The 16,652-nt window shown below is 42.7% G+C and overlaps 1 protein-coding gene across 1 annotated transcript in view; it reads right to left on the reverse strand.

Annotated features, from left to right (window-relative positions):
* Positions 1–16,652, reverse strand: part of LOC134000444 (AT-rich interactive domain-containing protein 1B-like) — a 179,179-nt gene that overhangs the window by 49,995 nt on the left and 112,532 nt on the right. The window contains 1 exon segment of the mRNA XM_062439784.1: positions 3,176–3,476. Within this exon segment, the coding sequence (XP_062295768.1) occupies positions 3,176–3,476 (301 nt within the window).

Consider the following 16,652-nt stretch of genomic DNA (forward strand, 5'->3'; position numbering starts at 1 on the left):
GTGTGTGTGTGTGTGTGTGTGTGTGTGTGTATGTGTGTTTGACAGCCAGGTGAAAGGATGACATGATGAAATTGCTTCTCTCTGACCGCTGTCAAGGGTAGCGTGTGTCCCGTGAGTGCTCAGCCGTGTGACATGTCGCATCACTCCACCGAGTGAGGCTGACCGGCGAGACACACACACACACACACACACACACACACACACACACACACACACACACACACACACACACACACGCACCCAATTTTGTATTTTAGTTTGTATTGAAAGGGATTATTCACCCTAACAAACTTTAACACTTTTGCTGCTACGACTGTACATTTTACTTATCATTTCATCATTTAGTGTATTTTCTTTGGACTTTGGGTGTATAATTAACCAATAAACAATATGACAACACAGCTACAATTGGGTTTAACAGGAGAAAAAATGTCAAACTACCTAAAACATCAATGTAAACAATAGATTCTGACATTAGCTGCGGGGCAGAATCATAGCAGAGCCAGTGATTCCACTGAAAGGAGCCTTAATGGACCAGAATGCAATGCAGCCGTGAGATTTGTTGTGTTTTGACTTTTTCTTGACTGAAGCTAATTAATTAGCTTATTAGTGTTTGGCTTGTTTTGATGAATTATTGGACACTGTTGTTCACAAAACTGGTTTGAATAATGAAGGTGTTTTTTTTTTTATATAGATGCAGAGGTAACATTAGTGGGAGTATGAACAAATCTCAGAAAAAACACACACACACACACACACACACAAACAAACAAACAGTGTTGCTTACTTTCTTTTTTAGTTGCTCCTCTCTTCACTGACTTGTACCGAACTAAAACGACAACAGCAACCAAAGTGTCCTAACTTGTGATGAAGTGTTAGAAAGCGGAGCATTAGTAATCAGATGTGTGCTAACCACATTAGTTCTCCTGTGTCTCTCTTAGGCTGGATGCTCCTTGATCTAATTCAAACTGATTGTAGTACAGCCGCTAAAACATGCCAGATGTTACTCACTGCTCCACGCTTTATCACCATTTATTTGGCATGGGGAATATTTTTAAATATTTTCTTATTAATCATGTCCCAGCGATCGGTTTCGCTTCCCGTCTTTGCCGCCTCATTCCGGATTCTCGTCATGATTCTTGGCACGGGCGCCTGGAAAACCACTGTCCCAGTTTTTCATTAGTGTCAATCACTCTGGTAAGCTGCTGTGAGGAGAGAAGGAGGAGGAGGAGCTGGCATCACGGTGGTCGTGTTTAGATGGTAACCCTAGATTGGTGAAAGATCTCGGGAGAGGGATCATTTTAATCCAAACCATGACCTTTCCCTAACCAGATCTTAACTACAGCGTTGTCACATCATGAAACATAATTATTTTCTACAATGACAAACAACGCACATAATTAAGGAATAATGCGAGTAAATGTTCCAAGAGTTTCGAAAAATCTAGGGTTACCAACCAAACACGATCCATCAGGATTCGACTCAAGATATTTTGCCCCACCTTGTCAGAGTGACTGACAGGTCTGAGATATGCTGATAAGCCGGTCAGCCACTCAGTCGGGCAGAGAGGTGGCTGGATGACGGGGGAGGTCGGGCGGGAATGACGTGCACACACACACGCACGCACACATTCAAATGCCTGTCGGAAGCGAATCAAATCCACACTCTTTTATTATGCTCAGTGTTTATCTAAATGGTTACGTGCTCTGCTATGGCCTCAGGAGACAGACAGACACACCGTGCACTGTCTGATAATCCTGTTGGTGCCTTGTTTGGTCTGCCATGTCTTGGATAAGACTACAAATCAGATGAGAGGTCCTCCACTACCAGTCAGTCTCAATTCATTAACATTCAGAGTGGAGAGGAAATATTGTCCAGACATAAATGTTGGAAATACTTGTGCCATCCACAGGTAGTAGGGAAATGGACTTCATTGAAATTCCACTGCAATGTAGTGATGTGCTTCTACAACGCCATGATCAAAGACTTAACAAATCCCTACTATGCAAGGACAAAAACTGTGTCAAGAAAATGAATGAGACATATTCCATGAAGTGTTCTGCACTAAGCTGTAATATTCTTCAGTAGTCTAAATTAGTTTTTGACATGGACCAGAGATATCAAAGTCTAGACATGCTGGATTGATATTATTTGGTCTTCTGCTGCAGTGTGCACTCAGCCTCATCCTCTGTCTAAACTGGCAGAATGAAAATTGATCTGGATAGATTAAACAGTGAGTTGGAGATAAGAAAAAAAAAGATTGTCCTATCCTATTAAAGCAAGATGTTGCCACCTTTATGTTTTGGGTCATCTGGCTCCAAAAAGAGGTCATACCAAGCTCAGTTTATACATATGTATAATATGGTGGGCAATCATATTTAATTAAAACAATGATTAAGGAAAGAAATAAATTAGCTTCCCCTCTGTGACCCTATTTTTTCCTGGTCTGGTTTATTTGTTTACAAAATGCAAAGGCTTTAGCGTGACAATAGACGGGGCAAAACATGCACACATGTAAATGTTGTCATGTTGTTATTTGAGGAAACTAGTATTCTGCTTCAGGGTAAGTTTTCCTCATGACCTTTTTAAAATCCTCTTTAAATGCACATATTTAAAAAACAAATGAAATCAGGCTTAAGTCTTTAAATAGCAAAATAAATGGAAAGGTCAAGCAGAAATGTAGGTGTGATAACTGCAAAATACTTACAGCAGCAACAAGTTTACTAATAGCGCTCCCTCAAAGACACGTCAAATATTATATATTCAAAGAGGTTATCAACACGGAATCACACGGTCCTGGCCACGCCCCAATCAGTGATGTCACAACAGCTATTTTTCATTAGCTGTCAAAGTTAATACACCTGATGTGATATCACTGACTGTGTAATTTGCTTTCAAACAGCAGCTTCTTGTTTGATGGCACAAAGCAATTTCCCTTTAAGCTGTAAAGCAATTTTGCCAATTTCCCAGGGAATATACAACATGGTGGTACACGATGTAAAATGCAGTGTGGTGTCTGGTTCAGGTTGCAAATCTTCTCAACGATGGGCTTGTTTGTTTGTGGTGATTAAACTAATAGAGTTAGCACGCTACAAGTTGCACCTTTCATCAAGCTGAAATCACATTATCATGAATCATGTGTGCATACTTTTAGAAGATCTGATGGGAACTCTACCTGGTGCGGTGGTGTTGGCAGAGGGTCCACTGGCAGGAGAGATGGGCCCAGAGCCTGATCGGGACTGCTGGGACTGAGTGGAGCCTGCAGGCGAGCCCACAGGGGAGGGAGAGGGCCCGCTCCTCTGGCTGTGGAGGTGTGGGGAGGCGTGGGGGGAGAACGGGGACTGTCCCTGGTTACTGGTGCCTCCTTGCTCCCCTTGGCTACTACTGCTGCTGCTGGAGGAGCCGCCGGCGCTGACCGTTGAGCCCAGACCAGACTCTGTCCCTGTGGGGAGGTCATCAATGGAGCCAGACAGATCCTGGAACAGAAGGATTTACAGTGAGTATTTATGAAGCTCAACCAAGCATTCGATGAGAGGCGACATGCAGCAGGTGGAAAATTTAAACATAAGCTCAAGCAAGCACAACATTTTTTTTTACTGTTAAAATATCATGAAAAACAGTATTTCAAAAATGTCAGCATGGTTGAAATATTATTGTTTGGCTGAAACACCTGATTGTATAATATATAAATATATAAAAGTTTTAATATAATACCAATTCTGTCATTACAGGCATTATTGGTTAGTTAAGTTGAAAAGTTTATTCTGGATGTGCACAAACAGTGGTCGACTTTTCCGTGACCTTCTGTAACCACTGAGATAAAGCCTGCACAGTCTCGATGACAGTGGTCAATTCGGTAGAGGAGCAAAAACATTACACACAGAATAAGCTACTACTGTACACACGCTGCCCTGGTGAAAATGAATTGTTATGGGCTTTCATTCAGACCAAGGGTGAGTTCATATTACAGTTTTCATTCCCTGTGGTGAGAGGAGGACTGTGTATTTGTGTGAGTGTGTGCATGTCTGTGTGTGTGTGTGTGTGTGTGTGTGCTTAGTAGGTCCTCCCCCTTCTGAATTGATTCCAGGGAATCCCCAACAATATTGCTGACAGAATACTCACCGCATAAAAGTGTTGAGTGTGGGAGCGAGTGAGAAGAGTATGAAAGATGAGGACGAGAGCTAGTGCTAAAAGTAAAGGGAAGGCCAGATGTGATGTGATGTGATGGCTGCCCTGTAACCACACATCACACACACACACACACACACATTACACACACACATTCCCAGATTAACTGCTGTGTCCCAGCTGTAGCTGAATATGGAGGAAGTCACCTGTAAGTGACCCCGGTTTCCTGGCTGGTGCCCGTATGGGGAGGAAAGGGAAGAGTTGTGGTTGCATGCCAGCTGATCCTACCTGCTATAACAGGCCTGTTGTCCCTTCACTCCTGTCCCACCTGAGCCCTGTGTAACCATTACTGTCACCATGGACAGATATCTGTCTGTCTGCCTGTGAGTCACCAAGAGTTTTCACTATGAGGTCTCAAAGTCTAAATTACACCAACTTTGAACTTCTAAAAGTTTAAAACAAATGATGTTACAATTATGTGTACAAATATGTAAAAAAAACATTTCACTTATTTGTTATAATGTTATTTCCATGTGATCCTACCTCCAGCAAAAAAGGAGAAGGTCAGACACATGTACAGAAACAATAAGCTTCAGGCTTCAATATGCAGATCCTACAACACAGAGTTTGTAATCTCTTTCATACGGGGATGCTCAAATCTAAAGACAGTGAATATTGCAAACAATCTCAATATAAACTGAGTGGAATCAACACGAGAAATATCTGTCAAACACTTCAATTCTTGAATTCACTGGCTGTGACTCAAAAACAGGATTTGTTTTGAATTGATGCAGCTCTGTCATACAGTCACTTCTTTGTCAGCAGCAGGCAAACACTGTACTTTTTCTCATTACCCTGGCACTGTGTTAAATCACATAAAAAGTGAAGACAAGCATCTTCCATCTCCCTCTATGTGCCCCCCATGTGGAACAGTCCATCCATGGCTGCTGGTTTTGCTTAATGCGCTCTCGACGGTGACACACAAAGCCTTTGTTTTCCATCATGCCGCTGTGAGTGCCCACCCGCTCTGCCAGCCTGCCAGTCTGTTGCCTGGCATTATCTACCCTCGCTCCACTGAGCACATGGGCCACTCTCTTTCCTCTCTCGCTATCTTTCTCCCCCCTGGTACCATTCCCCTGTCTCAGCCAATCGAGTCAAGCAGTAGGCTGAGCGGAGTGATGTAATGCGCTGCCTCCACCAATAGGGCCGAATGTTATTATCAACCGACCGGCTGCATCCCATTTGACACACTGGGGTTACCATGAGAGCCGGTGTAACCATGGCAATGGCTTTTCCAAAATACCGAGCGCTAGCCTGACGCAGAGCTAGGTTGTTAACCCACAGGCTAATCGTGTGAATGGATGGGAATAATTGCATTTCACCTAATTGGGTGCTGTTGCCAGCTTTTCCAGTGGCAGTTTAAGGGTGGGAAAATGTGTACCAGTAATTCGTTTAGAGGCTGTTAGGCTCATTTGGATTATACACACACTTGAGCACAGCTGTGTGGCCCAAGACCAAAATAGTAGTGGCACTATACAACATGAAAGGGTGGTAAACCTTAACACCCGTAGACTATATAAATGTCACTTGTAAATACTCCATTATGGCTGCTGAAACACTACCGTAAAAAAGTCATTCCACAATCAGTATAATTCATTTAGCAACACACACACACCTTCTTCCACATGTACACTTAATCCTCGTCAAGGGCCACAGAGCGTTGTGTTACCTGGCTAACTGTACACTATATAGTCATGAGTAAAGAATCAAAGCCTGACAGCCAAGCTAACCAGCCAGGCAGGCGTGCGGTCGGAGGATCCAAACGCCCAACAATCTGGGGCCCCAATCCAAAGTGGCCCAAATCCAATTTGTTTGGCTCAGGGCTGCAAATTGCTCTGTGCATTGAGTCTCCAAATAGCTGTCAACCACTCCCGCTTGGCGTCCTGTATCGCTTAATTCGCTCCTGGAGCATGTAATTGTCATAATAAGAAAAATATTGAGGTGATAATAACCAGTTACTTTGAGATGCCCCCCGCCCGCCTCAAGACACACACACATACAGTCGTATATACGCGCATAATGGGCCGAGACTGCCATCTACACATTTCACACAACATTGGAGAGGCAGTCGCTCATGACCTTTCACCTCGCTGGTGTTGGCGCCTGCCTGCACTGTCTCGTTTAGTGTGCCTGTGTTTGTTTGTGTGTGTGTGTGTGTGTGTGTGTGTGACAGGCACACAGGCTGCTGGGCTGTCACAGCGAGACATGCTTGAGTACTGATGTGGCCAAGGGGACAGATGAGGCTACACACACTCCCCATCCCATCCCTCACTCATACCACTGACCTGCTCTCACTCTCACACTCCCACACACACACACACACGCACACACACACTCACACACACATATACAGACACCAGCAGGATATACAGCATCAGTGTGAAGCAGGGAGCTGTCACATCCAGCAAACTATGGGCCTTTTTCCCCTGACCATGGTGCTGATGTTGTCTCATCTTACCGCACACAGGGAATTAATCAAAGTTGCTATGGTAGAAGGCACCAAGCGTGTGTGTGAGAGTGTGTGTGTGTGTGTGTGTGTGTGTGTGTGTGTGTGTGTGTGTGTGTATGTGAAAGTGGTTCTCTGTCTAGACAGGGAGGAGCCAATGGCTGCAGCTCCTTGTGGGCCACAGGAAAAGAGAGAGACTGGAGAAACTGGCTACTTCTCTCTCTCATTGTCTCTCTGTCTCTCTCTCTCTCACAAACACATACGCAGACAGACACAGACACACACACATGCACACACACACACACACACACACACACACAGACTGAATATCAATTTTTCTGTCTCTCTCTGTCTACCCCAGTCAGAGGGATAGTATGGCTGAGGGCTCTGCACCAGATGGCTAGCAAGCTAACTAGAGCCTGAAACTCAAACTCAAACACAGCAACGGAGCACTGTGAGCGGTGACACTCAAAACAACCTCCCTCCTGGCTTGAAACAGCACCGAACCACAACACAGACTTTGCTTTACAGACTGTATGAACTCAGTAGCAATTATTCACCTTGACATTTGACTGATGGGTTTCATTTATTGAAATATGTGCAAGCCTCTCTGAGAATAATGTCACTTCACCTCATAATAATGTCACTTTTTTACTACAAAGTAAAAATGAACTTGTTATACAATACATCCACCCCCAATACAGTGGAGGTAAATGAAATTCTGTTTCTGGTGCTCACAGCATTGAACAATGACATTTAAAAAAATCAGCAGCAACATTACTTTTGAAACTGTATCCCTTTTTACTCGGGATAACCCACAGAACAGCTGTCAACTGTTTTTTTTATGGGGACTATTTCTGTTTCTGGATAAGAGATGTTGCTGTTGAATTTTTTAAATGTCATTTTTCAATGCTGGGAGCAACACAGATGGAATTCTGTTCACTTTCATTGTATTAGGGTGCAAGTCACAGAAAAGCTAACACATAAGAAGCTAGAACATCCTGTATTCTCAAGATCTACCCCCAGGTTCAATAATGCCCCCATGCCCCTTATTCCTCCTGACAGTCCCAGACTCCCATCAAATCACCCACAAGTGGGCACAGCAAGGGTGAATGTCAGGAAGCAGTCCTGTTGCCTTTTACACAGTGCATGTATAGTATTAAATATATGGGCATGACGTATTGGCTACACCTGCTATTTTTGTATCTACTTTCCGTACAGTATTTATGTTTTTAATGATGTTTATATGTCTCCATAGGATCTGTGTTTCCATGGGTCAAAAGTAAAAACCAGTATAATGTTACACATAGCGACGATAATGCTCCAGTTCACTGTGGTGCAGTGTATACAGAAATAACACCTCAGTGGGCTCAGAGGCGAGTTTTATTCTCAGTTTCTCTTCTCTGGGTAAATATGATGATGTAAACTGTAATTAACTCCAATAGCTATCGTTTGTAGGCCTGAGGGACAGGTCTGCTCATGGCAACACTGCACTCATTTATCGGCTCCGGCCGCTGTGCTTTCTATCTTTATGGCGCACTGGAGACTAAAAGGGAAATGCTATTACACAAAGATGTTTTTTTTTCTTTTTTTATCCTCCCCCAAACCATCGATTGAGGCAAAATCCAAATGAAATGCCATGCAAATGATTCCAAATGGACTACTGAATGTGTGCGTGTGTATGTGTAAAAGAGGGTTTTAATGCAATGCCCCATGTAGAGCACCAACTGTAATACCCTTCACTAAGTGCTATTAAGTACAGAAAGAAGAGAAATGAGAGAAAGAGAGAGACTTAGTGGAGGAAGATTTAATACAACTCCCACACCATAATTTCTTTCTTTGATGTCAATCAGCTGAAACGTTTACCAAGGCTGGAATGATGACGATAATTGGTGATGATGATGAGAATTGATAGAAAATATGATGATTTAACTGCTCCGCTATGAAATACGGATCAAAATGTGTTAACACACATTCCATCCAAACAAGTCCTCTGGTTTTTTTGAGTGTGTGGAGGACTGTGCGAACATGCCTTGACAGGGTATGTCTTTGCTAGATAATGTGTGTGTGTTTGTGTGCAAAGTGGCATATGTGTATGCATGAGAGCATGTGTGTGGAGATAAGAGTTCTCGAGCAGAGTCTCTGCCACCTCCTGAGGGTCTTTGAGAGAAATCTTCAGTGAGAGGAGAGGAGGTACAAGGCAGAGAGACTCAAAATACAGACAAGGACACTCTTTGCAAACCAAGGGGAGATGTTTGGCGTGCTTCCGGCTCACCAAAAACCCACATGGGCTTTAGGCTAGCATCCAGTCAGGCACTCAAATATGTTAGCATGCAACTCATGGACCACTGTCTTCTGCCACGAGCTTGGATGCTAAATGTTCCTGTCTCAAGTGCCCTAAAAGCTCCAACTGTCTCTCATTTAAGTCTGGCATTGACTGCCACAGTTAGCACACTATCTTCAAGTGTGCAACAACAAACAGTCATTTACAGAGTGACCTTGCACTGACAGCAGTCGGCACATATCAAAAATATTGAGAATTGTATGTCAGTACAGATTACATTACATAACACCATCCTTTAAGCAGGTCTGAGTGTAGGTAGCACCAAAAGAGCTGAAAACATGTGGGGGACTGAGCAGAGGGACCTCAGACTTCTCATTCAATTTTTTGGAAGTTTTGGGACATTCAGGATTTAATATCAGAGTTCAGTTCTAAGATTTGCTAGACTGCTTGGATCTGTAGGTTTTATTAGGATTTAACTGAGTGTCGTCAGCATAAAAACGGTAAAGCACATCAAGCTTCTCAATAACCTGGCTGAGAGGCAGCACATATATACAGAACAGAAGGGACCCAAGAACAGGACGTTGAGGCACACCACAACTAAACTGAGCCATTGAGGAAGAAGAAGAGATACCCAGAGCAAGGGAAAAAGTCCTGCTGGAGAGGTATGAATGTAATAAACTGAGAGCCAAGGGGGGAAAAAAAGAAAGTCTGTCAGCAGGTCATTAGTGAAAGACTATAAATTGCTCTGAAACCAGATTTTACAACTTTTTATTATTCATTAAAGATATTAGTTTGGGATAAAATTCCTTTCTCCAGAAACTTAGATAAAAAAAGATAATTTGGAGATTGGTGTGTAGTCACTTAAGGACAGGGGGTCCAAATTAGGTTTCTTTAGTAGTGGGTGAATGTTAGCATTCTTAAATCTGCTGTAAAAGAACCAGAAGCCAGAATATTGTTAAAAAAATATGCTAAAATAACAGGGTCAATAGTGGAAAATACCTCCTTTAGCAGTTTAGTGGTGATGTTGCCTGAGATGAGCAGGAGGAGTTCATATGGGGGACTCTAACATTGAGATTGTGATGGCAAGAGGCAGAACTAACGTTGGAGATAGAAAGAAAGCAAAGATCAGGCTGGATTTGGGACCTGATAATCTCCACCTTATTAACAAAATGAGTGAGATTTTTTTAGGACAGCTCACAGTCAGGTACAGAAAGAGAAGTGGAGGCACCATTAATAACTGAATCAATTACCCTAAAAAGAACTTCACACACAGGATTGGGAAGATTTCAGGATATTAATTCATAGAAATAGGCCAATCTTGCATGCTCAACTGCTTTCTGATAAGTTAACATATGCTTGTTAAGGGTGTTATGTGCTATTTCAGACATGTTTACCTTCCAATGATGATAAGATTTTCTACAGAGTCTTATTAGTGCTCGAGTGTGATCGTTCAACCAGGGGAGGTTATTTGATTTTTATTTTATAGTCTTAAACGGTGCAATTAGGTCGAGGATGGAAAGGCACTGATCATTAAATGAATTTAACGGAGCATCTGGATTGAGAGGATTTAAAGGAAGATGAATTAAAAGCATTACAGAATTTAACTGCAGAACCAGCATTGAGAATGAAAGAATGTGCTATAGTGGAACTTTGAAAACAACAGCTTTACGGTCAGTTACCAGCATATCAACACAATTAAGAGACTCAAGAGAGAGAGCAGATGAGAGAAGCAAATATATGGTGTGACCTTTAGAATGTGTAGCCCCCTTTAACACACTCAATAAGGTTAAAATAGTCTATAAGATCTGAAAAATGAGAGATGAAGGAATTGGAAGGACAACATATATGATATTAAAATCACCAAGAAGAATCACCCTGCCATATTTAGGCACAACAGTAGATAAAAGCAGATTTAGGAGGCCTATAAATGAAGATGCAGAGTATGGTGGCAGGGCCAGTAATTAAGAAACTTAACACTTCAAGGAAAAGAAAATTACCAAAAGTAACATGAATGCACTTAATACCTAAATGATAAAATACTACTAGACCACCCCCTCTTCCAGAAGAAGATGATGTTGCACTTGCTTGTACATACTATCTCCATGTGTGCAACAACCCAGACATGAAATGGGGTGAGCATGCACTGGCTGCACTCAGGACATTTTAATACCATTAAGAACGGTTTGTCTATACATTGGGTAACATTTCAGAACACCATCCTCTAAGCAGGTCCGAGTGTAGGTTTAACTACTTCAGCAGGACATTGACCACCAGTACCCACTTGGTTCCACTAACAGAAAGGAACTTTCAGATGCTTTTCGATGATTGCACAAGGACTTTGTTTGAAGCATGCTGAGGCCTTTATAGTGCTGAAAGTGTATAGATTTTTATAATGACTGGTCAGAGCAGGAAGCAAACCCCAAAGCATTAGGGCTACTACCATGACCAACACAAGACCAACCACAGTTGTGCTTTTTTTCTGATTCAACACTTTTGAAAAAGTGCGCAGAGAAATATAATTGCATTAGACAATAGACAGTGTTCAAAAGAAGCAAATGTGCACAAATGTTAGGTTCAACTAACAGCAGTTTATGATTACAAAGGAACTATTTTGTTATTTGAAAAACTCTACACTTTCTGGAAGGTTAAGTTGGTTTAGATTGTATTGTTGCTCTCTGTTTTATTATCTGGAACAAAAGCAGCCTAAGAACAAACTGTTCAGGGCTTCCCAAAGTTGTGCGGAGGACAACCACAGTAGCACAGAAAAGCAATTGTGCTTTTCTTTTCAATTCTGCTCCAGCACACTTCACACAAAGCCCAGACAATCTCTTGATAATACCGCAGTATCTCGATAAGAGGAGAAGAAAGCTCCCTCTGTTTTCCACCACCAGCACTCGGTGGAATAACTCACTGTTCCTGTTTTCAGGCGAGAGGGTCAAACAGTCGTTTGGACACCTGACTCAGGATTCCAATAAATTCAGTAAATCTGGTGATAATGCTAACAGTAACTCCACCGCATTAGCAATTATTGCTTGTTGTAAGATAGGGGGCTCACTGAGTGATAACTGCCCCGGCTCTTAAGCCTCTCGTAATGTGGAGATATGGGGCGGGCCACTTTGAAAGGGACATTGGAGGCCCTATTACCCCTAAGCTGTTAAAGACGCCCAAATCTGGCGCTGCTTGTCTCCAAACGAGAGGGATTAGTGTTGGAGTTTCACTCCGATTCCCCCTGATAATATGCCAAGCTGTATCAGCTAGGGGTTCTTAGCCAGTGGGCTCTATTCACTAAACGCCCCCCGACCCCACCTTCCACCTCCCACTGTTTTCTGCACCAACAACAATGACAGTAAAGTGACTCGAACAACCAACCTAGTCTACATAAACATGGAGGTTGGCCCTCTTTGTACCCGCAGGTATTGAAGTGGAAGATGCTCCATCTACAAACTCCATCACCACCCGCCCATGAGTCCAACCTTTCACATGGCGAGTTAGGTCATTGGTATTCTGCATAGAAGTATGTATTTTAATTTGCTTTCATTTAAAGTGGCAGCTTTTCCGAGGCATGGGAGACAGGGCGAGCCCGTTTATTGTCTGAGCTGTTGAAACTTTTTTTCATTAGTCTGCAAAGGTTCTTCACACTTTAGTTTTTAATGCACAAGCCGACCACTCACTGCCTCCCCTTACGCCAACTCACACACACACACACACGCACATACACTCACACTCACCCTATTTGTTCTGCACGTATTGGTTCCACTAATGTTTTTATTTATGGCATTCCAGCATGACATCCTGCCATCCACCCACCCCCTCCTCACCTCTCCACTCACCCAAGAGAGAACTGAAAAAACAACGCATGACATAAAGTGTGCGATAGTGTGTATAATGTGGGTGTGTGTGAGAGAGAGCGAGACGGAGGGAGAAGAGCAAAATAAAGAAATAAATAAAGGGCCCAAATTCCTCATTTCTAATTCAGCTGCTCGTTCAGCTTAACCTCTCTCTCCTCAGCAATTAAAGCGCACGCCACATCCTTCACGCTGCGTACAGCCGAGGCTAAATAATGCAGGGGGCATCCAGCACCCGCATCCTTTATCATCCCAAATGACAGCCATTTGCATATCTCCCCAGTCAATTAGAGCGCGGCGGAATAATCAGCCCATAATTGGTGGAGAGCGTCAGTAATCACCCGCCCTGGCACACCGACAGGGCCATTGGAGGAGCGAGGGGGGAGAGGTTGTGTGTGGGGTTGGATATATGCGTGAGAGTGCATGTGTGCGTGTGTCAGGGAGACAGTCCAACCAACAACAGCCTCCTCACTTCAAACTAACACAACTAGTTTAACTTCACTCTGGTTTCTTCCTCCTTTCTGCTGCCTTTTCTGCTCACTAATTTGCACGTACTGACTTCCTCTATCCTCTATTCTCCCCAGACACAGTATTCCTATTTTCTTTCATCAAAACGGGTTGGTAAGAGACCTTTAATAACATAAAAAGAGATACATGAATGAATGGTTTTATTTCAGTATGACATTCATTCTAAAATGTTATCAAATGTTAATTGTTCGCCATTTAAAAACATGACTAATAACATCCTCTTCAGTGTTGCTGCTTTGTAAGTGAGATTCAAACAACCAGGTAGCTCCCGGTCTAAATAAGTGAAGCCAATGTGGAAGTGCCTTAACCTGCATTCTTTCTAATGGCCAGCAGGGGGCGAGACCACTGGTTGCAAAAAGAAGTCCAATTCAAGTCTTCTTCATTGCAGCATGATGTCCATTATGTGAATTATGGTCCCATTTAGAGTGAGATAGACGATAAGGTACTAAAAGACCCAATAAGGAGTCGGCTGATCAGGTTTTCCAGTAAGTACGTTTTGTTGTAATGGTTTTAAAGTTTAAAGTTTTTCGCTGGTGAAAATGTGCATTAGCATTATGACAGTTAACCACAGATTGTAAATCCACTGTGCTAACTGGTGTTAACCAAGCTAGCAGCTAGGGCTAGGGTCAACTCCACCCTCTTGTTGAAATATGGTCACTTCTGGCTCCAAAAATCAAATGTGGCGACGGTTGAATTGCCAAACTTGAGGCTTCAAAATGGCAGTCCACAAAAATCGGTGACGTCCAAGTGACTACACATACATACATTTATTACAGCCTATGGATTCAAAGGTTCAAGATCACTAATATCAATACTGAACAAATTCTCATGCCAGCAATCACTGCATCTGTCAGAGGTATCATATTTTTTGGTAAATGTAAGGATGGATTCTTCACGTGCAATGTGATGCTTGAATATTCCTCCAAACTTGTTTATTTCCTATCAAACACGAATGTGGAGCAACATGTTTCTTTGTCTGTCTGCAACTCGTCTCTGAGAGCTATTAAATTCCTACTCCATTCCTTTTATAAAGCTACAAAGCACAACATTAAGAAGAGCCAAGAACAACGTGAGAAAGGCTGCCGGGACACCAGGGGGAAAATCCTCTGCTTGCCCCCTTTAGATGCAGACAATCAAAGTCGTTTCATGGGAAGTTTTCTGGGCGGCTTTGAAGTACAGTAGCTGCATAGCTTCTGTTATTCCAGCTGAAAGGGGAATGGCCATTTTTGTGAAACATTTCCTTTAATACACTGTAACCTCCCATTCCTCAGATGCTTTGGTGCTGTCCTCTGAACATGACAAATAAAAAGGATGACTTGAGAGAGAAACAGAGAGGGAGAAAGAGGGGTTGACAGTAATGGGTGCGGTGGAGGTGTGTGTATGTGTTTGTAAAGAAACATCAGAGAATCCCAGGCAAGGTTAGTTCCCATCTGCAGCTCCATCCTTTTGTGTTTCCCCAGCTGCTTTTCTTTTTCCCTCTTGCCTTTGTATTTACTCTACCCAATACAGTTCAATGTTAGCCAACGCATGCCTCTGTGGTGTTTCAGGCCCACCACCGCTTTGGAGAGATTAAACGTGTGCCATTCACTTCTCCTTGATAAAAGTGGGAAGAAATAAAGAAAGGAAGGTAAAGCGTGGAAGGAGGGGATGGGGAGAAAAGCAAGGACAGCGCAGGAGATGATAATAATGATTTTTTTCGATTTAACCTCCACGTAGGACTTCAGTCTATTGCAGGAGAGGGGAAGACCAGACCAACCTGAGACCGAGCACTACACAAAAACACAAACAAAAGAGTCCTCTTTTGAAGTGAAAAGACTACAGAAAACACACGAGTGGCAGCATCCTTAAACAGCCCTCGCCGTCCGCAAAGGGAGGAAACATCGATTTCCTTTTTACCCCTTTTTTAAAGGGGTCGTCTTTCTCTGTTTAATCCCCCGTTCCTCTGTTCTCAGGGGATCTGTGGCATTTCCTGTCAGCCAGCCAGCCCTGTGCTGCAGAGACGTATGCATCACTGTCAAAATGAATCTGATCAAAAGAAGGGAGGGGAGGCGAGTGGGGAGGGAGGCAGGGGGCAGGGGGAGTCTGGTTTGAGGGTCTGGTTTGATCGGTGCGATGCAAAACTCTTCCCCCCATTGGACGTGCCCGCCTGTCAGTGGGTCTGCCTCAGTAATCCATCAAGCCCTGCCGCTGATCAATAATGTGATTGGTTGAATTCAGAGAGATATCTCGCTGTGATCGGTGTATATTAAAAGAATTACTGCGCTGAAAAAATGAATGCCTGACTCTGAATATGTCCTTCAGCTGGAGGATGTGGGAAATATGAAAGCCTGGTGATTGATCAGGATTGTTAGGCCCCCAAACTTTCTGCACACTAATGCGATTTATGCAATTTGTGTTTGGCTAAATGTCTCCAGCAGTAACGTGCTTGATCTGCGTGTTATTAGATGATTACCACAATTGAAGACCCCAAATTACACATGTTGGTAGATTCTGACCTGCATGGGAGTAATAGGATCCTATCAGATGCGCCAGTGTAAATATGGTGAGGACAAATTCTCACGATTAAAAGTGACAACTTTTGAAAATACTACAACTCACAGGAAAACTTGTGTACTAGCAATGTTTGTTTAAATGTTTAAAAGTAAACAAAATGCAAATGATTATAATATTAATTAGAATAATTCATTTCTAACCCTATAACTCTTCCTGCCCACTGTCTGAAAATACACACACCTCATTAATCTACAATATTAATGTACAAAAGATTACATGCAGCAGGCTCCATGTATTTTGTAATCACCAGTTTAGTTTTGGCAGTATTTTACATTTCAAATTAAAAGTCTAAAGAATTTCGCTGTGTTCTGCTCTATTTGTTTTCTTTCCCATCCTTCACATAACTTGTTTTGATGTGCAAATATTTACGATGAATCATTACGCATAAATTGGCAGCCAAATTGCTGAGGACGTGTTACCCACTTTTCCACTGAAATATGCTGGCAAGGCTATCATCTGTTACCCTGACCTCAGACCTTCCAGCAGAGGAGTGTAATAGAAAAGATCATTTCCTTACACATAAATACACAAGTATTTATATATGTTTTATTATTATTGTGCACAATTCTGGACACCATTAAATTGATTTGTGTTCACTTAGACCAACAGCCACAAAGACAATTAAAGAGAGAGAGAGAGAGAGAGAGAGAGAGAGAGAGAGAGAGAGAGAGAGAGAGAGAGAGAGAGAGAGAGAGAGAGAGAGAGAGAGAGAGAGAGATTGATTGATTAATAACAATACACGTGATTCTCATTGGAGGTTAACTGAAATCATACAAGCTGGGTTACCACACACACACCCACACACACC

The sequence above is a fragment of the Scomber scombrus genome, chromosome 19, assembly GCF_963691925.1.
Source record: "Scomber scombrus chromosome 19, fScoSco1.1, whole genome shotgun sequence".
Taxonomy (NCBI): Eukaryota; Metazoa; Chordata; class Actinopteri; order Scombriformes; family Scombridae; genus Scomber; species Scomber scombrus.